The sequence below is a fragment of the Athene noctua genome, chromosome 3 (genome assembly GCF_965140245.1).
Source record: "Athene noctua chromosome 3, bAthNoc1.hap1.1, whole genome shotgun sequence".
Lineage (NCBI taxonomy): Eukaryota > Metazoa > Chordata > Aves > Strigiformes > Strigidae > Athene > Athene noctua.
In genome coordinates this window covers 74,427,713-74,448,329 of record NC_134039.1, presented here as the reverse complement: position 1 = coordinate 74,448,329, position 20,617 = coordinate 74,427,713, and the positions used below count along the sequence as shown (strand labels likewise).

Here is a 20,617-nt window from a genome sequence, read left to right as displayed (position 1 = left end):
GCTCTGACTGGAGTCCTGATGGCCCATATCAATGACACATGTTCTTTGGCTTTGGTGAGGTCAAGATTTGAACCCAGAGCTCAGTAACTATGTTGGTTAGTGGTATCTATTAACTGTGACAGCACGAAGCAGCAGAGTTACAAGAAACAAAACAACTACCCGGGAAACGCTTGGCTGTGTGTCTAAGGGCCACTATGCAGATTCACTGACATACACTACCTGGCTGTGGCTTCAGCTCTGTGGTCATTAATTATGAGAAAGTGGGAATTCCTCTTTGGAGTTGAGAGGTTGCCCATGCAATGTGCTGGGTGCTCTCCATTGGCAGGTCTCATTGCACCACAGGAGAAGGAGAAGTCCTTCTCGCTGCAGGCTCAGTGAAATTCCCGCTGTGGTATGGGGTGAGCTGCTGCATGCTTTCTGCTGAGTTTAACTTCCCCCAGTGCTCCCTGGGGAAGAGCTGCAGGAACAGGGCCCTCAGGAGCTACGTGACACATGTCAGAGTACAAATGATTTTCCACCAACCCATCACTGACAAAACTCCAGGAAGGAGCTGTAGCTTTAACAGAAATGTACATCTGATATTGATTCAGGGAAGTACTTACCTTATTCTAGTGTAAAACCAATGACAGCAAACAATGAAATACAACACAAGTTAGAAAATGCCTTTCAATGCATGCAGCACTGTGATTAGTCATAAAACCCTGATGAGGTTTAGAGGCAATATAGGACTTTTCATCTCTTTTGAAAATAAAAATTGAACAAATTATTTCCTGATACTTCAAACCAATATTTATATTTTTATTTTCTATAAAATTCAGCATGCACTTTTTAGAAACATAATAAAAATGTCATAAAAGCACAAACTGCATCATATTAAATTTGGCATAAATGTTGTGAATATTCACATAATTACCTAATGTTTGAACTATTTGTGTTCTTTATTATAAATATGCTGATACTTTAATTTAAATGCATTTTTCAAATCATTGCTTTTTACTAAAAAAATGAAGCAGATGAAAATGCTTTTCCACATGAGCACTCCTTGTTAGAGCTAGAATATATAATTTGTATTTTAATGTTGCAAAATAAGGATAAACATTGTTTGCATCAAATGCAACATAACTTCTTACTAAATCATTTGTGCCAAAAATGTGAGAATATCTTGACAATGAAGAGCATGGAGTAATGGCTATGGAGGGAGTCATTCAGTAATCCAACAGTTAACCATAAAATAGTAGGTGGGGATAAGATTTCTTGCATTCCTTGCACAACTCAAATTCCTTTGGATCACATACTGAGTTTTGGGGTGCAAAGAAAGCAACATCAGACCCTTAGTGTTCATCTTATCATTATCCTTTAGTTCTCAATACCTTTGACCAGAATTGAGTTTGTGAGAGTTCTGTGAGGGCCTGCCCTATACACAAAGAAATGGCAGTTCCAAGTGCACATGCAAAAAGGTGCATGGTATCTGTGCAGCAGACAGGCTGAGAGCTGTGCTTCCAGAGAAAAACAATGTGCAAATGAAATGCAGAGTTGGACATGGGCTCTTCTTAGGGCAGAAGTACAGGGGCACAGAAAAATACCCTTTCTTAAGTCTGGGGTAAAATATTTTTTTATCCTAAGAAGAGCCACATAGAACATGTGAGAGTTGTGCCTAAAGCTTTCTTTACAAATGGAGAGAAAAAATGCTGCACTGACAAGGAATAATTGGCACTAGCTTTAAAAGGGACTGGAGAACTTGCCAACTAGTATCCTCTCTCCACCACAGCATAGACATCAACCATTGTTAAAATAAGTTGGCAAGCAATTAGTTGGCAAGATCAATTTAACGTATAACATAGTCAAAGCAGGTATTGTGTTTCACCTGTTTGAAAGAGGTGCTCAGTTTAAGCACCATTTGCAGTCTTAATGATACTATGTTTTAATGAGTGGTTCAGATAATTCATTCAAAAGTTAAATGATTTTAAGTAACATAGAAAAGCATCCTCAGTGGCCTTTCTTATCACTGCCAGGTATTTTGTATTCACATATAATCTGCAGGTTAATTTTTGCCCCAGCAAAATATTTTGGGAGCAAAGGAAACAAAGAAATTGGACCCTGAAAACATGTTTGCTGGTGAGAGGATGATGGCCCTTGACTCAGAAATCAATTGGACTGAACAGAGAGTGACCCTGGCTGTGCATCAGCTGTAAGTGGTATCTGCACTATGACTTGGCAGCTGGGCCTGTGACAGAATTAATTTCAAATCTTTGGATTGCTGCGAAGAGTTGAGCCATGAAAGCAGGTGTTCACAGATTTGTCCCTGGGGTGAGCCCTGTAAGGAGGCACGGGGACATCCTTCATGTTGGATGGGAAATAAATCAAGAAAATCCTTGGTTGTGCTACATCCCTACAGATCAGCTCTCCCTGCTGGCAGGTGCTTTCCCCGTTTGTCCTCTTACTCCAGCCCTTAGTCTACTCAAGGAGAGCGTGGCTCACTTGCCCGTGGGCTGAGGAAGAGCTGGCACAGCACCGAGGTGTGCACCTGGGGTGCAGGCAGCCAAGCCAACACCTAGGGCATTTGGGAAAATCAGATCTCTTTGTCAGCCCACAGGGTAGTAGAGGAAACACAAGATGAAACGTGTGAAAAGCCAGGAATTTCTATATGTCCCAAACCACACCTCCTAGCATAGGTCAGCTTCTTGCTGTAAAAACTCACAGGCTGGAGACTTGTCTGCTGTGTCAACATGGGTATGCAGACCACAAACAGACATGAAAATCTAGGACTTAAACCAGGGCCAGTGAGGATAATTTTGATGGTTCCCAGAGAGGTGTATGGAGTCTCGGTCAGGTGGGTGATGGAGTGCAGGGGTATAAAAGGATTGAGCACAGACTGTGTTAGACACAGACCATCAACAGGTCCTGTAGCCAGGGATCATGGCTTTCTGAGATAAGGTCAGAGTGCCAACAGGAATTACTTCCAATTTAGGAGACACAGGTGTTTCCAAAGGTATCTCAGCTTTGGGATGAATAAGCCAGGCAGAAGCCTACTGATTTGCTAGTGACTCCCAATAGAATTAATGGGAAGAGGTAATTACAGCACCCTGGTAAATGGTTTTAGTTCAGGCCGTGCCTCTCTGCAGCCATGTCAGAGAGCCTTGGGGTGGCTATTGTCCACAGAGCTCTCTTTTTTGGCAGTCTTAGTGGGAGGGCAGAGCACCTGAGGGACACTGCCTCCTTGTCTCTTGCTGGAGAGCTGCCTGGGCAAGGTGGCTTGCTCTCCCAAGGGGTGGGCAGGGTTTCTGTGCCCTTCATTGGAAAATGAAGGAATATTAAGAATTAAAGCTAAGTCCTATCCCTAGTATTCTTTGTGTGAATCCTGGTAGCCCTAGTGTGTGCAGGATCATCCAGGGTCAGTGCTAACAGACACTGATGCAGGTTCCCTTCTCTGTGCCTGGAAGCACACCATGGAAATGACTGTCTTCATCATTTTACAGGTGAAGAAACTGAAGTGCTGGGGTTAAAGTGACCGGTGTGAGGTGGCCACGTGAAATAGCAGAACTAAAGGAAAAGCCAGGTGAGAGTATCTATTTGACAAGGATCTGTGTGCCTCCTTTCAGAAAGCCTCCCAAAGGCTTTATTGAACCCTTTGTGGGTTACCTGCAAATAAAATTTAAGAGACCTACAGAATATTTTGATGAATTAGAAGGTGCAGCTAGAACAAAACAGAGGGGTTGAAGCCACCTGCCAGGTCTGAGCACATGCCAGCATATGAACCAGATGCGCCACAGCATGTATTTCTGCCTTTCCTAAGAGCAGCACATTTCACGTGCTGTAGTTAGCAGGGTCTGGAACTCCACATATGGCCTTTGGGAAATATGCTGCCATGGCGCTGCATTTCACAGTACTTGGTAAGGAGAAATCTGTCTGGTTTAGTCTGTCTTCCTCTGTGGGTTGTACCAGGTGTTGCTTGAACAGGGTGGAAACTCTCTGTCTCTAGCCTGATATTTTGGCCAATATTCAGAAGAACCTTAAAGTTCTTTAACAGGAGAAAAAGAAGAGAAGGGAGGAGGCACTGTCTGCCCAGCCCATCTGGTTCCTTCTCTCGTCAAGGTGTGATTAGTTGCTATAGCATTTCTATTGCTGTCTCCATTCTAGTATACCATATCTTGTATGACTGACTTGTCACCACTCAACTTGTGGGTCTAGTCTCCAGCATGGCAGATCTCATTGTCAAGGAAGTTGTCCATATTTCAGCCTAAGAATCACTTTTAAAAAATCTGTCCTATTCCTACTTACACCGCCTAATTCAATGCTTGGATTGATGGGTAATACTGTGCGCTTTTTTTTTTTTTTCTGACCTGATTTTTTAATTTTAATTTATTTTGTTTGTTTGTTTGTTTTTTAATTGCAAGGTAGAAAGACTTGGGAATATTTCAGAACTACCAGTTCCCTTTTCCATGGTTTCCTAAACACTGTGAGTCTCCTGCAGGTTCATACTCTTCCATATCTTTCCTGATGCAGCATCGTACAGCCATTAGTTAAGCCAGGAATCACATTCGTCCCTCTGTTCCTTCAAGTTTTAAGCTTAATGTTATGGAAGCAGAGCCCAGCAAGGTGTGTAAAAGCAGCAGAGCGTGTACAGTTACTCAGTGTTGGGACCAGTTTGGTTTGGGATTGATATGAGTGCCATGCAAGCTGGTGCTTCTCGGTGGAAAGAACGAGTCTAACTAGCAACCAGATAATTCACTTTGCTACTGTTACAAAACATTACTTGCAGTGTCTCTGCTAATTCAGAAACCTCATGGTTATAATTACACAGTCTGGAGGTTATCCAAGCCTAATTTCTTCATTGCTGGTTTTTAAATTGTTCAATAAAAGGAATGTTTGAACCTATCTATGGAGCAGGCACGCCTCTCTCTGCCAACCACTGTCAGCGATGAGTTCCCGCCCGTGAAGCCACTAGTATTTCACTTCTACTGGAACTAAATTGTTAGAGAAAAAGCAGGTCATCTCTTTGTGACATAACACAGGAAAAACGGGTTAGCTTCCAGTGAAACCCATCTCAAGAATGGGAGAATCAGGAGGGTGCAGACACTTTACTTGGTAAAATCTTGACAAGGGGATGATATAGAGCTCAGACCATAGGAACCTGATATAGTGAACCCTGTTTCTGAACAGTATCCTTCTTACTAAAAAAAGGAAATGAATAAGGCATTAGTTGCTAATGCAAATTTTTCAGAGGCACAACAACATTACTTTGTGCAAAGAGCAATACAGCAGAATCTTTTGTATCTTCAAAAGGATATAAATCAGCCTTACGTGGTGGCACAGCGTTGAACAGGAATATCCTTTCTTATGTCCCAGCACAATATTTTTTTCACAGTCATTGCTGCACTACAGGACCACACCAATACCTGGTGTGATAAAGCCCCGCTTTCCCTCCTGCGTTTTTTCATGATGCACAACACATATCCCTGCTGTGCCACTTATTTCATGGTGTCTTAACCACTGACAGTTGCAGTCAGGGCAGAGCATTAGCAGAGACTGGTTCTCAAAGGTTTCTCTGGGGCACAACGGTTCTTACTGAGCTTAACACTCATGCCATGCTGGAGGAATTTCAGTGCTTTCTGAGATGGGGTGGGATGAGGTGAAGCTGATACTCACAGGACGACTTCTACGTGGTCCAAAGCCCACTGATCATGACCTGTTCCGTTGTGACGGGGCTGCCACCAGCGCAGTAAGACTCCTTTCATTCGTGCCTCCCTGTCATCACAAACACAAAAGCCTGTGAGAGCTCCAGGCTGTTGGCATTTTGCACATCCCTATCTACCCCCCAAAAGGAACTGAGAGCAAAGTCAAAACATTATTTCTATATCCCTGATCATCAACACACCGTACATGCAAACCATTTAAAGTGAAAAATGCACACAGATAAGGAGGATTTATTTTGTTTTTTCCTCATATCTTCAAGAATTTCATTTTTCTTTCAAGTATATTGATAAACAGGCTGGAATTTCTTAATCAGCCGTCCCCTTAAGTATTCTTCTTTGTTTACCCTCTCATCAACCTTTTTTCTTGCACAGTGATGCAAAGATAGATTCTTTACTAGCAGAAATATATCTGTGCACTTAGAGGTAATGAAATGTGACTGAGTACTCACAGGGGAACATTATAAGACACTCTTTGGGCTTGTATAAAGTCCTTTGGCTGATGCTGTGCAATTACTTGCCATGTAATTCCATTATTTACACTGTATTGGAGGAGCACTGCCTTGTCCACAGTGTTAGGATCACTCAGATTGGTATTGCAACTGTCTGTTTGTGAAATACTTCCAATTTGCAAAACAAACATGATTTTGCTGTAAAACACAGAGAGAAAAGGTATTTTCAATATGCAAAAAGTATTCAAACAGCAACAATAACATTTCCAGGTTTATTTCAGTTACCTTATTAAAACTTTGAGCATCCTCAAGAATCATTACTTTTAATATGGAAAATAAACGGTTCTCACAACTGTAAAACACAGCTCCCCTTTCAAAGTAATAGTTTACTATGTATAACATATTTCCATATTGCTGGAGGCAATACATCCAATTTTACAATCTATCTGCACAAAACTGAGACACGTAAACAATATAAACATGCAATCTAAAAAAGGGCAAATAAAATTTGAATAAATTGCCTAAAAAAATTATCATATTCTACCTGGGTGTTCAAATAAGAAAGGAAGAGCCTGATTTATATCTGGCCCATTTGCCGATTCATCCTGTTCCTAATCTTGCTTTAGACAACTAAACACAAATCAGTCCAGAAAGCCGTCAAGAGCCAGCACAGGCTGGTTGCATTTGTTTTTCCATGGCCAAAGAGGCTCCATAGATGAAAAAGATACTCCTGTTCATTGCCAGGTGAATATAATTCTATTTGACAACTGAAACAGGAAAATGAGTCTGTAATTACTAATAGCATCTTTAGTCATAACTGTCGTGGAGGCACATACAAACATGGGATTTGTCTTATCAGATCAGGCACTGATCCAGGCAGTCTGGTGTCCAGTCTTTGCCAAGAGCTTCATTGTCAGTGCTGGCTTACTAGACAGTGCTCTGTTGGGCATGACGAAAACATCTGACCTTTTCATCTGACATCGCTTCCTCCTCACTCTCCATCTCCCAAATGGAAGTCACAAAGCATTTTGCCAACCGTCATGTTTATCTGCCAGCCACATCTGACTGCATGGTACAGCCAGGTCAGTCCATCCTCATTAGCACGGGCCCACATGGCTGCACGTACACATGAAGAGTTTCCTTTCTCAAAGAGCGTTTTAGACTCAAAGTCTTACCTTGCTCGGGTGAGATCCAGAGGCTTAGTCACAGCTTGTCGTATTTGACATCCATTAAAATAGAGTGAATCTCCATGGGCATAGGGTGCCAGCTGCCCGCATCCATTCCCTATCACTCCCCCCTGAATTGTTTCCCAGTTTATTTCAGTGACTCTTTCAGATTCAAAATTATCTTTAATATAACTGGGGAGGTCATGGCTAAAAACAGAGCAGTCATCACCTAGAAATGACAGAGGGAAGTTATAAAACACACAAAAATCCAAAGAATTGAGAAAATTGAGTTACAGTTTATTGTAATTCCATTCAAGGTTGTGGCCCTATATACAGTGTGACTACAGTCCAAATGTATTTCAGTAGATACATGAATAATGTGCACATTGCTGTACAGCCTTAATTTTTAGAAAACTGAGGCTGTGAGTCTTATTTTTTGCAGCAGTATAACATTAAGAACTGCAATACAGTTTCTCCTATTTTGCATTGATGCCACTACGAGAAACCTCAAATTGCTGGTTGAAGGGAAATGTGTCTAAAACAGGGAAGGGATCCGATCTTAGAAAGTTATGAGTCTCTCTCCTGGAAAAAATTAAACACTGGCTTCACTCCCACAAAGTACTTAAAATTTAATGAGGACACTCAGGTACCATTAGGCATGTGCTTAGCTGCACTGAGGGATTACAGCAGAACCTTCTGTCCTGATGGGGCACAAAACTGAGTCCCTTACAAATGCCTGTCACCAACATCTGGATCCCATGTACACATCCCCTGGAAGTGGGTGCACCCTTGGAAGGAGTACAGGGGTGGAAGCCATTTCTGGGTAAGCAGCCAGCCACGTCCTGCCTTCAGTGAAGGCTCAATGGGCTTTACAGACAGTGCCAGACAGTCTACTGAGAGGCTGCTGAATCAATCCAGAAAGCGTAAAGGGAGGGAAGAGATGTTATTTGCAGCTCTGTCAAATTATTAATTTTGAATTTGTTACTCAAGCATTCCAGTGATGAATGGAATTAGACATGAAACCTCACTGTCTTTTTGTTTAATTTTGAGCTAAATGAGACTGTAGCAGATGTATAAGAAAGAAAGAAATGAAACCTTGGTATCCTTCATCACAAATGCAAATGGCTCCAGTTGTGCAATATCCGTGACCACTGCAGAGCTTAGGGCATGCTTCCCCGATGTACACGTGGTCAATTGCCCAGCTTTGTTTCTCTAGTTCTTCTCCCTTCTGAATCCACCTGAACTGAGTTGCACTGCAAACATCAAAGTCCAAACACCATATGATGATATCTAGCAATTAAACACATCTGTACAGTGACTTTCAAATACACTAGCAGCAGATGTAATGAAAAATGATGTATGAAGGGGCTGTGACTTCAATAACTGGAAAGACCCACCCTGAATGGGTGGCTGCTACATCATTTGCAGTAGCCAGTTCTATTAACAAAAAAGCTTCCTGAAAAACATTAATTATGTATCAGATCTAAATCCAGCAATAAAGAAGCATTTTTCAGTTCACTAGTTCTTCCAAGCAAGCAGTGCCAGCAAGACAGCTGATGTTTTATAGGTCCACAGTGAGCTGACCTTTCAGTAACCTACCTGGATGAGACATGATCAGGCAGCTGGATAGTTATTCTTCTCCACACAGAGCTGTTGACAGAGTTATAGATGGTAGCTTCATGGAATTGAAATGGGGAGCAGCCAATGCTATTAGATGAGGAAGGAAGACAGTGTGTCTGCACGAGCTGCCATGAGTCTGTCCTGTAGGAAACAAAAAAAAATGTTTTAGAACAACTGAAAGAGTAATGAAAGGGAAATACATAATTTCTAATGGTCACGGCATTGCCTGTTTTACTAAACAAACCCAAGAGATTGTCAGCAATAGTTACTACGCTCTGTAGCCACGAATAGACAAGAGGAGAGAGGCTGAAGCACCAGTGCAGCCAGGGAGGACTTTCCAGCACCGGGCTTGAGTGCTGTGAAAGCCTTGGGGGTGGTACACACAGCAGAGTCCAACCCCGAGCTTCTCTGGGCTGGTATGACAGAAGGATTTATTTTGGAGTCTGCTCCTTAGTCTCTCTCTTACAGTGTTCAGAAGAGTCCCAATAGAATTTGCTCCATGTTCACCCACAGTCATTTGAGCACAGAATATACCTTCGCTTTTACAAATTATAATGCACGATTCTGCTACAGCACAGGAGACAGTGTTATTAATGGTTTGCTAGTTAAAGACCAATTTGGAGTTAAGTAACTCCCACTTCGGTACAGCTTGGTCCTAAATATATAGTCCTGTAGTATACTAAACCAAGTTTCCTGTGAATGTATTTTTCTGCAAGCACATTTTTAACAGGAGCATGCTCATGACTGTAACTGCAAGCTCAATGCCATGAATCTCTCAACATCTGGGATAAATTATAAAGAGAATTTACAGAAGTTATGTAGACAAATCCCAGTGCTTGCACACAGGCTTTGTTCAGATCCTGTTACAAGATGAACAGCAAAGTAATTGCTTTAATAAATAAAAGCTCTCTAGGTTTTTAATATCATACTTGTTTGTTTGTTTGTTATGTCTATGTATTCTGCTGTCATTTACCTGGCATCCTTTGTATACTCCAGCATCACAGAGTGGAGGTCTCCACAAGAAGTTGCCTCACAGCCAACCACGATCTATAGCACAAATAAAATTGGCCACTATAACAAGTCAAGTAGACATTTAATGTCATATATAATGAAGTCTTGCTCTTTTTTTTTTCTTTCTTTCTTTTTTTTTTTTTTTTTATGGTGTGGGTAAAAGAGATTGACAACTTAGATCTTGGTCAAAATCCATCAAAAGTGGATGGAAAACAAAAGATACAGTACTTCAGATACTGCTTTTACTTAATGAATTTAACTGCATTGCTACTGTTACTTTCAAGTAGAATCCTAACACTAAGTTCCTAACGTTTAAATTAAATATCTAAACAAACATTGTTTCTGAAACATAAAGATGTGGTAGCTCCTTGGCATTTCAGAACGTGAAGTGTCTAACTATGTGTTTACCTATTAAATTTATAATTGATAATGATAAATATGTGCATATAATCTTCAAGTCAATCCAATTTAAGATCAGAATTATTCTGAATATTTGAAAAAAGAAATATATTTTTATCATATTAGAGTGGAGAGATTGCAGTACCCAATGTACAGCACTGAAAAGATAACAAAAAGCTAAATTTTAAGACCCTCAGAACCAAATGGCAGCCATGCACTAGAGCTAAGTTCTTTGGAAGTAAAATCTTTGCTGTGACTGGTGAAAAGGAGGAGTCAAGAGAGAAAAACTTTGCAACGAGAGTTTAGTAATATGGACTATTAAATGCTGATGTGTTATAATTTTGGCCTTAAAATAGAGGAAAAAGATGATAGGCTGGCTAAAATAAGAAACTTGGGGGGGTCTTGGCATTCAGTAGTAAAAAGCATGTCAGACTCCTCTTTTATAAAATTTCTTTGAAGGTGGCATGCTGTATGAGTGGGGGAAGCAGTGCTTTAGGGTTTATATTAGCCAATATAAAACTGGCAATGATGATGAGAAAAAAGTGAAAATATTGATCAGTGGAAGATGGAAAATTCTGGAACTGTCTTGTCAAATAGAAGAGCAAGATAAAAGACATAACAAGAAAATGGGTGACTATTTTGATAACCCTTCTTTCATATTAATAAGTCAGGTGCTTGGGAAGGGACTAGAACATATGTGGACAACAGGTACATGTTGCCTTTGGCCCAGTGGAGGGTGCTATCTTAAAACAAAGTAAAATATTCAGAAATGTTTCTCTGATTATTTAGGTCATTTGCCATGACACAAGTAAGTAGAAGGGGCACTGCTACTTGAGTACTTTTATGTTTTCCATACGCCACTCCTCTCCAGCCTGCCTCTACCTTGCTTTTTCTGCTTATTTATGAGTTAGGGGAAAATGACGTACTCTGCATGCTGTGTATTCTCAACTTAGAAGATAATACCTACTGTATCTGATGATCCGGTAATTTCAGGAAAAAGAGATTAGACTTCAAATCCCTCTCAGTAACCCCCAAAGCATAAAGACAGTTGGAATAATTTGACATTTAACATTCATGCAACCTCTCTGGTTACCATTACTTATACTTCAGAATTTCCTTTAAATTTAATAAAAAGTAATTATTAATTATTCATCCATCTAGGCATCCTAGTTGGAAGAAGAATAATTTCTGGAGACACAGTAGATGATTTTTCATTGCATACTTTACTTTGGAGAGAGAGAACATTTCTTACTTTAAACTGCATCATGTATCCTGGCTGTATAATGAGCTCCCTGGAGGACAGGATGTTGTGTGTTTTGTCCTTTTTCTTATTTGGCCAGTAGAGATGGAATGATGGATTTCCACAGAACCCTGCAGTCCTGACTGCATTAGGGTAAAAACTCCAGTTTTCTTCATGAGATGTGCCCTCTATTAAGATGAGTTAAATACAATTACTGTGTTGTCTTGGTAAACATCCAGGCTTAGTAATGAATCTACAGAATCACTAGATAAAGTACTTCCATGATGTAAACACTAAATATATGCAATCTGTTGTGACACACAGTAAGTAAGCTACTAACAGACATAATAAAAACATCGGCTTCAGAGAGGTAGTTAAAATGTTTAAATAATAGTACTTTAAAAAATATGATTAAATAGAACTTTGCTATCAAGAATTAAAATGAAATGAGTTGGACTGAAATAAAAATTTTTGCCTTTCTTATAGGTATATACACATATATACACACACATTTACATAACTGAATATATATGTGTATATATATATTTACACACTCCTATTAGTAGCATGATGAATGGCATATAAACAACATTAGTCTACAAAATGAAAAATCTGAAGAGTTAAAAAAAAAAGAAAAAGTGTGCATGCAAGCTCCCAGGGCTTATCTTAGATAAGATAATGCCAGACAAAAGATTAGCTGTCACAGCCTGTCTTACCATCATCAAATGTATCTACCAGCTGGCTGGGGTTGATCTCTGCTCCCCCAATCAGGATATTATCCAGAGCCCACTGTGCCCGTTCAGGGCCTGAAACCACGATCCCGTTGCTGATGGTAAAAGGCTGCCACCAGCGCAAGCGGGTTGTATTGGTCAGAGCGTGTTCAGGGAGGAGGATGTAGTCATGTCTGACTGAGATGTATTTTTGGTAATCCATCTCATGAAGCAAAGTCCAGGATATCCCTGGAATGAAAAGATGCAGGTTTAGTAATAAAAACAAGCATATGGTAGAATCGTCTAAAAGGTTAAAGGAAGATAATAAGAAATAAAAAATAATAGCTATGATTTTCTGATAGACAAATCTTAACTTCTAATGGTAGTTGGCAACTGTTACTCATTGCAAGAATAATCTTGTAATCGTATAAAGGAATCAAATTGGCTGGAAGTCACTGCTTACTGAAATCAGGTAGGAGGATTATGGAAAACTCCTGAGCAACAGATGAAAATTTTAGATAGGGAAAAACCTTTACAGGGACAAAAATAACTCCACAATTAAAAATAATCTTATTATTTTGGATCTCTCTGACTTCTCAGATATCCATGGTGCTTGAATACAGAACAGGGCTGCAGCTTAGCTGAAACTACAGGATGTACTTGCCTCCATCAATGGAATAGTCTAGCAGCACTCCCTCCTTTCTGCAAGTTGGTCTGTGACATGTTGTCATATTGTTTTCACTTCCAATTCTCCCCCAGTACTGCAGAAACCTAAAAGTAAATGTGTAAGTTTACATCTGTTAAAGATCTGCACAAATCGAGAAGTTTGCTTTCTGTTAGCAGAAGTGCTGAAAGATTTCAAAATGCCAGTATTTTTAAGCAAGTAACTTCGATGTACAAGTAGAACAAGGGTTTCTAAAAACATTGCTTAGTAATTCTCATGGGAACCTCATGAAATTCAGCAAAGTCTTGCCCCTGGAAGGGGCTAACCCCTTTCAATGGTACTGGCTACGGGCTGTCTGGCTGGAAACCACTTTGCTAACAGTTCCCTGGGAGTCCTGATGTAAAGGCTGCTCAGCATGAGTTAACAAGGTGCCTCTATCTCAATGAAGGACATAAAAAGAATTGATAAACTGAGGCAAGGTCAGTGGAGGCCATTGAAATGGTTGGGTCTGGAGCATGTGCCCTGTGAGGAGAGGCTGAGGGACCCGGGCTGATTCAGCCTGGAGAAGATGGCTGGGACTGGAAGTCAGTGGTCATACATCCAAAAAAAAGGGAGATTCCAAATGAATATAATGGGGAAAAAAAAAATCACTGTGAAGGTAAATCAACGCTGGAACAAGCTGTCCAAGAGAGACTGTGAGACCTCTGTCCTTGGAGGATTTTCAAGACGCAACAGGACAAAACCCTGAACAAACTCTGGTCTGAAATCAGTTCACCTGGCTTGGAGCATGAGATTGGACAAGAGACTCCCTGAGGTCCCTTTCTTACTGAAAGGTTGTGTAATTCAGTGAATTCTTGCTGAATTACAGAATTACACAAGTGAGTAAAATGACTGTTGTTTTCTACATCATGTCCTTAGCTTGTCTAAACTGACATAATTCTATTGCTCTCCAGTTAAGTCATCCTTTTCTACAGAATGTGAGTGGGGCGGGTCTTGTACAGGCACCCAAGAGAGGACAACCAGCAGAGGTTATGTTCTTAACTCAGTGGGAGACACAACTGGTGCCTTCAGCAGTAGAGGCAGCGATGCCCAGGAGGCTGCGGTATCTCGCCTCTTTGCAGGAGGGGCATTGCTGGCTCCAGGACATTCCTGGGGAAGGGGACACGCTGCTTCACCTGGACATCGCAGACCCTTTCCACTATACTAGGGTGAGCCTTGCTCTCTGTGACTCATCTGAAAGCATCAGTGCCTTGAGAATCATAATCTCCACCCGAAATAACTTTATGCTTGTGATGACCTATAAATTCCCTGAGCTCTAAGCTATATCACCTGCTGTGAACCTTTGTCAGCGTTTAACAGAGCTCCCTATTAAAATGACATGTAAACATGACCTACTTTGCCCCCCGCAGGTCCAGATCTTGAGTGACAGCTTGCCTCACAGTTGCACCTCCGAAATAGAGGGTTGTGTCTTCTGCCAGAATCCCACACTCGGTACAGGTATTTCCACCTTCTAAGGACATCCATAAATCTGGTTTAATTTCTTCATTGTCAAAGCGTTCTTTCAGGAAAGTCTGTAAGTAAGGTTTTTAACATAAAGTACAGGTAATTATGATCTTAAGCCTTTCTGATGACCACAGCCAAAACTGACCCAAACACATCTGAAGGGCTCATGAACACTGTAAAAATTTATTTTCAGGGTGACTGAACATAATCACTTTTGGCTGAATATTTAGCTACTTGAACTGAACTGGTTAAATGAGAAAATACATTAGGGTTAGATTTTAAGATACTTGGGAGGTAATGCAGCACACTAAAATTTGCATGTGCAAATGAATGGGTGTATTTGGTTTGCATGGCAAGGTTTTGGTAGTGGTGGGGCTACAGGAGTGTCTTCCATGAGGAGCTGCTAGACACTTCCCCTGTGCCCGATGTCAGACCCACTGCTGGCCAAGGCTGATCCCATCAATGACAGTGGTAGCGTCTCTGTGATAACATTTTAAGAAGAGGGAGAAAATACTGCCCGGCAGCAACTACTGCAGCCAGAGAGAGGAGTGAGTGTATATGAGAGAAACAACCCTGCAGCCCCCAGGTGAGTGCAGCAGGAGGGGCAGGAGGTGCTCCAGGCCCGGAGCAGAGGTTCCCCCGCAGCCCGTGGGCAGCCCATGGGGAGGCAGCTGTGCCCTGCGCCCAGGGACGGGAACGGAGGAGCAGATCTCCACCTGCAGCCCGGGGAGGGCCCCGCGCTGGAGCAGGGGGTGTCCGAAGGAGGCCGTGACTGTGGGAAGCCCACGCTGGAGCAGGCTCCTGGCAGCACCTGTAGCCCCGTGGGGAGAGGAGCCCACGCTGGAGCAGGTTTCTGGCAGCACCTGTGACCCCTGGGGGACCCACGCTGGAGCAGCTGTGCCTGAAGGGCTGCACCCCCTGGCAGGGACCCACGCTGGGGCAGTTCGTGAAGAGCTGCGGCCTGTGGGAAGGACTGACATTGGAGTTTGTGGAGGACTGTTTCTGGTGGAAGGGACTCCATGCTGGAGCAGGGGAAGAGTGTGAGGAGTCCTCCCCCTGGGGAGGGAGGAGTGGGAGAGACAATGTGATGAACTGGTGCAACCCCCATTTCCCACCCCCCTGCACTGCTCAGTGGGGAGAAGGTAGAGAAATTGGGAGTGAAGTTAAGCCCAGGAAGAAGGGAGGGGTGTGGGGAATGTGTTTTTAAGATTTGGTTTTATTTCTCATTATCCTACTCTGATTTAATGGGTAATAAATTAAACTAATTTCCCCAAGTCAAGTCTGTTGTGCCCATGATGGTAATTCGTGAGTGATCTTTCCCTGTTGTTACCTTGACCCACGAGCCTTTTGTTTTATTTTCCCTCCCCTGTCCAGCTGAGGATGGGAGTGATAGAGCCGCTTTGGTGGACACCTGGTGTCCAGCCAGGGTCAACCCACCACAATGGGTCTAACTCATAACTGTGGTTATTTAAGACTATGTAACACCACTCCAGTACATATCTAGTATGTATGGGAGAAACTGCTGGTGTATATTATTTCCCCAGCAAAACCAGTACTGCAATGAAATCTTACGGTTATTGTAGCGAATATGTGTTTATGCAACTGCCTGCACAAATATTTGCAGTGAAAACCACTGCATATGTCTCTGATTTCCACTTACCTCCAGCGTGCAGTAAAAGCAATGCCATGAGTGAAATCCTGGCCTTAGGAGATAGAGGAGTAAAACTCCCCTACAATTGCTAGGATTTTATCCCAAATGTCCTTAATATGAAGAATACATTACTAATTAAAAATTGCAAACAGGTAATGATTATTTGTTAATTTGTGATTAGTTATCTCAGATGAAAAACAGACAGTTATAATAATTCAAATGACATGATAACTGAAAAGCTAGTTATATTCTTTTTAGACAAAATTCTGCTTGACCTGTTGTTTTTGTGGCGCACGTACCTATTCTGTTCTTATCCGATGTAGAAAAAATGAGATAGTAAATACTACATTTTAATTTGGGGTTCCTTACATATTATTTTCTAAATATGTTAAATTTAAAAAATATTTTAATTTTTAAAATTAGAAGTATAGAAGTAGATTTCACTCACTTTTTATAGGGTAACAACAGCTAGATGAATTAATTTTATGTAATTTTATGTAATTTTCTTGTATTCCCTACTTCAATAAGCTCTTTCATGATACAGACAATCTTTTCACAGGTCTTGATCAAATATAATAATTTGTGCAAGGGTGGTCTAGATGATATAATAATGATCTAAGGATGAACAGTGAACTTTATCATAGCTTTTTCAAGCAGTGTTATTTGCAAAGGAACAAATGTTCTCGGATACTGAAGTAATAGTTTTGTTAAAAAATGATAAAAGGTCTGAAAATGGATTTGAGTATCTTCAGGCTGACAGGAAATAAAGCGAAATTTCTGGTGGGATTGATCTCTCCTCTCTCTCTTTCTCAGACAAACACATGGCAAAATTCACTCTTTAAAACATGCGGTAAAATTACCTTCAGTGTTTGGGTCAGATAGCAGTTTGGACCCGAATACCCAGGATCACAGATGCATTGCTCATTCAGGCAGTCTCCATGACCTCTACAGTTTTCCAGACAACCAGGGCCCAGATAGAAATTATCAATAGCCCACTGCATATCTGAGTATTTCTGGTAGAACCGAAACCTCACGGGACTAGATATAAAGAAATGAAGAAAAACAGACATATGTATAAAACTACTCTCAATTGAAAAAAGGTGGGTGAAACACAATATACTTATGACTGTACTATCCTCTGAGCTTCCACAACTAATATCTGGCAGTATTTGTTGAAATCGAATTTATACATATACATATCTTTTTCTTTACAGATGTACTGCCTATGTGGTAATCAGTATATATATGGATGGATTCCAGACACTCCTGAAGCCGGAAAAAGCTGTTCTGTCTTCTTGCAAGAGAATTTCAATTTTGGTTATACTTCTTGAGCAGATTACTCAAAGAATAAAAGAGATTTTAATTTTGCAGAAAAAGACAAATGGTTTGCATATGTGTGGACTACTGCAGACAACAAGGGTAACTTTTCCACTCAGTAAGGTCATAAATCTAGTCTAATTGCCTGCGGCTGTCTGAACAGAGCAGCACATGCTGTACCGGAACAGACTGCAGAGAAGCAAGGTTAACTTTGTGGGTTGTTCAGACCAAAAGTCATAGTCAGTCTTGATAGATTGGAAATAAAATTATGTAGCATACATAATGAACGTGAATGCTGCTAGTCTGCACTTTCCTTCAAAGAAAATGAACAGGCAGAAATTTCCTGTTATTTTTTTCAGAAGATATTTAATTCAAGACAAAATGAGTAGCAAGTTCATACTTACTTGCCCACAAGGTTTTCAGGCAGTGCGTAAGTTATTCTTTTCCATCCTTTTGTGGGAAAGAAGACAGATGGCTGCGAAACACTCCCAGAACATTTTGGATCAGCTGGTAAACATTGAGGTACTAAGTAACTCCAGCTAACACCAAAGTCAGTGGAATATTGCACATGGACCTGATTTTGTGCAAGTTTTTCTGAGGTTTTACATCCAACAGAAACCTAATAAAGAAGGGAGCATAAGTAAATAAGAATTAATTGTGGTGCTGGTTAGAGTTTTAAACCTGATTGAACCTGAAAACTGACTGCAGAATTTTGCTTGAAATGATGGCAGTAACAGTGCTTGTATGGCACCAGTCGTCTGTAGATCTCATCAGTATTCCCAAGGCTGAGAACAAGCACCATATTCTGAGTTTCATTTTCCTCTAGTTAGCTCACATTTATGGGTTTCCAGGTTTTGACATTTGTGCCTTATACCCCAATACCCCATAACTAATAAAGTTAATCCCCCTTCCCACACAAGCTAAGATTTTAGTATTTCAGAGGAGGCCACCCAGCTTGGTTATGTTAGGTGGACTGTCTTTATGGGAGAGATGTGCAAAGGGCTCTTACAACTTCCAGATATATTGCTGGGTTATCTCTTTAATTTATCTAAAGGGATGTATGAAGGGCAGTTTGGGTACAGGTTTGATGTGAATGCATGACAACATAGGAGTGGTGTGGACTACTTTGGAGTTGCTTTTCCCTCACTAAGCAGTTGTTACAAAATAGGCACCTTGTATATATGTAATATCCTTATTACATGAGGTCCATACAACTGCTGTGCTGGAAGAGAAGAGTGACGCACTGAGGATGAAAAATAAGGATGACCTAATAATAATACTTTTCCCTCAGGGAATGGCTCATTCATAGGCTTATACATCATCCTATCTCCTGAAAAATCTACTTACATCTGGAGCAAAAAGTGGTTTTGAATAATTATATTGCAGACAGATTTTACCTTAAACTGCATAATCCAGCCTTCTGTAGGAGTCAGGTCATGGGTGACTGCATAGACTTCTCTGCCGTCATGGCTCCCGCAGATCATGACACCATCAGGAGAATCACAAAACTTTTCAATTGTGCAATCATCATGGAATAACCAGTGTTCATTCACTTGAAAATAAATGGCAATGTCAGTAACATACAATGAAAATATAAATTAAACAGGGACTAGTGTTAACCACTAAAGGTGAGTCATGGCTTTATTTTTCAGCCTACATGAGAATTATTTAGCATTGCTCCTGAGAATGTCAGTACCCCATTTTCCCATGTACATATTTATTACATTTATCACATTTATTGCTCAAAGCACCTCTTACTACTCATTTACATAAGCATCATAATGTTATTTTTTAATGTTTAAGAAGTAGTGATTTGAGACTTACTGAAAGATAAACTTTGGTTGCACTGGATACTGTGGGAGAACATTTTAATGGGTGTTGCCTACATATCTGCACAAAGGGTACCCCAGCACTTCTAAATGTTAAGTCTTTTAAACATTCAGAAATACATCCTCTACAAAATGTTGTTGTAAAATGTAACTTCCCTAAAGAATGTGTAAAAAAGTTAGGAAATAGGAAGCAGATACTCAGGTTAAGAAATCTGCTTAGAATAACCTGGCACTTTTTAATCCTTTTTTCTTTCTTTGAAGAGAAGTTAATCTTCTAATCAAATTTATGCAGTAATAAGAGTTATGTCTTTTCATTTCGCATTTTATGAACAAAACCCAAAAGACAAGACCCCTCTAGCAATGGGATTGTATGTGTTATCCATCACAGTGAGACAAAGTTTCAGAGGCTCAGCAAGATTTGGCAATCACTGCAATGACTTCTTGCTCTTAAATTCAGATCTATGTGAAACCTTTACCTGTAGTTTTGTCTTCCATGAACATGTCAAAGGCAATCCTCCCGGTGGGCCCTGCGTCGGCAGGGGAGCGCTCATGCTGCGGTAGGGGAGCGCTGCTGAAGGTGTCAAGCATCACCGTCCTCTGGTCAGCCGATCCAGCGATCAACACATTGTCAATAGCCCAGTCGTTCTGGTCCAGGCCATCATGTTTAGGCTGCCACCAGCGGAAGCGTGTCCCAATGATTTTGGCATCATAGGGTAGGAGGATGTTCACAAAGCTGAAATAAAAGGTGGAAATAAGTTGTAGGAAAGCAGCAGGAGGAAGATACTTCTCAGTGCTCTGTGCTGGGTGCTTTGATAAGGTCCAGTGCCATAGTTTCCTAGAGAATGTGCAAGTTGGAAAAGAAGGAAAAGACCAGGTGATCTAGACTGTGTTCCCCTATGGTAGATTTCTGAAATAAAAACCTCCATTCTCAATCTTATCTCTGGGACAGTGGCTTAGAGTGAGATGAGAAGGGCCAGCAACCAGACTGTGGCATGATTTGAGCAACCTCATGGACTCCAGCTGTACTTATGGAACCAAATGCAGTGGTCTAGACTATCAGGGTGTGAACATAAGGTCCTAATTAAGGGAAGTGTTAAGAAGGAGAATGTCAAAGTAAAATTGAGATTACTATTTTCAACCTGGAGCCATTCAGCAGATAGAAATGTTTCAGTACAATTTTCTTATTTCCATTACAACAGCAGACAATAGTACACTTAAATCTCTTGTCAAAGTGCTAGTAATTTCTTGGTGTATTCAAATGAGATAGCAAATAATGGGTCCCTCTGAAATGCTGAGGTTTCAACCCCAAGCCCCAAATTAATGTTGACATCTGGGTGATTCCCACAGCCCTTCCCAAAGGGGGGT

At 40.9% G+C, this 20,617-nt stretch overlaps 1 protein-coding gene across 2 annotated transcripts in view; it reads right to left on the bottom strand.

Annotated features, from left to right (window-relative positions):
* The window catches only part of RELN (reelin), a 295,831-nt gene that overhangs the window by 5,791 nt on the left and 269,423 nt on the right, over positions 1-20,617 (bottom strand). The window contains exons 50-64 of one of the 2 annotated variants that reach the window (XM_074903370.1): positions 19,729-19,985; positions 18,821-18,975; positions 17,828-18,042; positions 16,967-17,144; positions 14,348-14,523; positions 12,953-13,059; positions 12,295-12,537; positions 11,591-11,766; positions 9,902-9,975; positions 8,908-9,069; positions 8,404-8,561; positions 7,318-7,537; positions 6,143-6,340; positions 5,647-5,745; positions 603-608 (exon numbers count right to left, since the gene is read on the bottom strand). In XM_074903370.1, coding sequence (XP_074759471.1) covers positions 603-608; positions 5,647-5,745; positions 6,143-6,340; positions 7,318-7,537; positions 8,404-8,561; positions 8,908-9,069; positions 9,902-9,975; positions 11,591-11,766; positions 12,295-12,537; positions 12,953-13,059; positions 14,348-14,523; positions 16,967-17,144; positions 17,828-18,042; positions 18,821-18,975; positions 19,729-19,985 — 2,424 coding nt within the window. The remainder of the gene's footprint in view (positions 1-602; positions 609-5,646; positions 5,746-6,142; positions 6,341-7,317; positions 7,538-8,403; positions 8,562-8,907; positions 9,070-9,901; positions 9,976-11,590; positions 11,767-12,294; positions 12,538-12,952; positions 13,060-14,347; positions 14,524-16,966; positions 17,145-17,827; positions 18,043-18,820; positions 18,976-19,728; positions 19,986-20,617) is intronic. The other variant, XM_074903369.1, reaches the window with a different exon arrangement.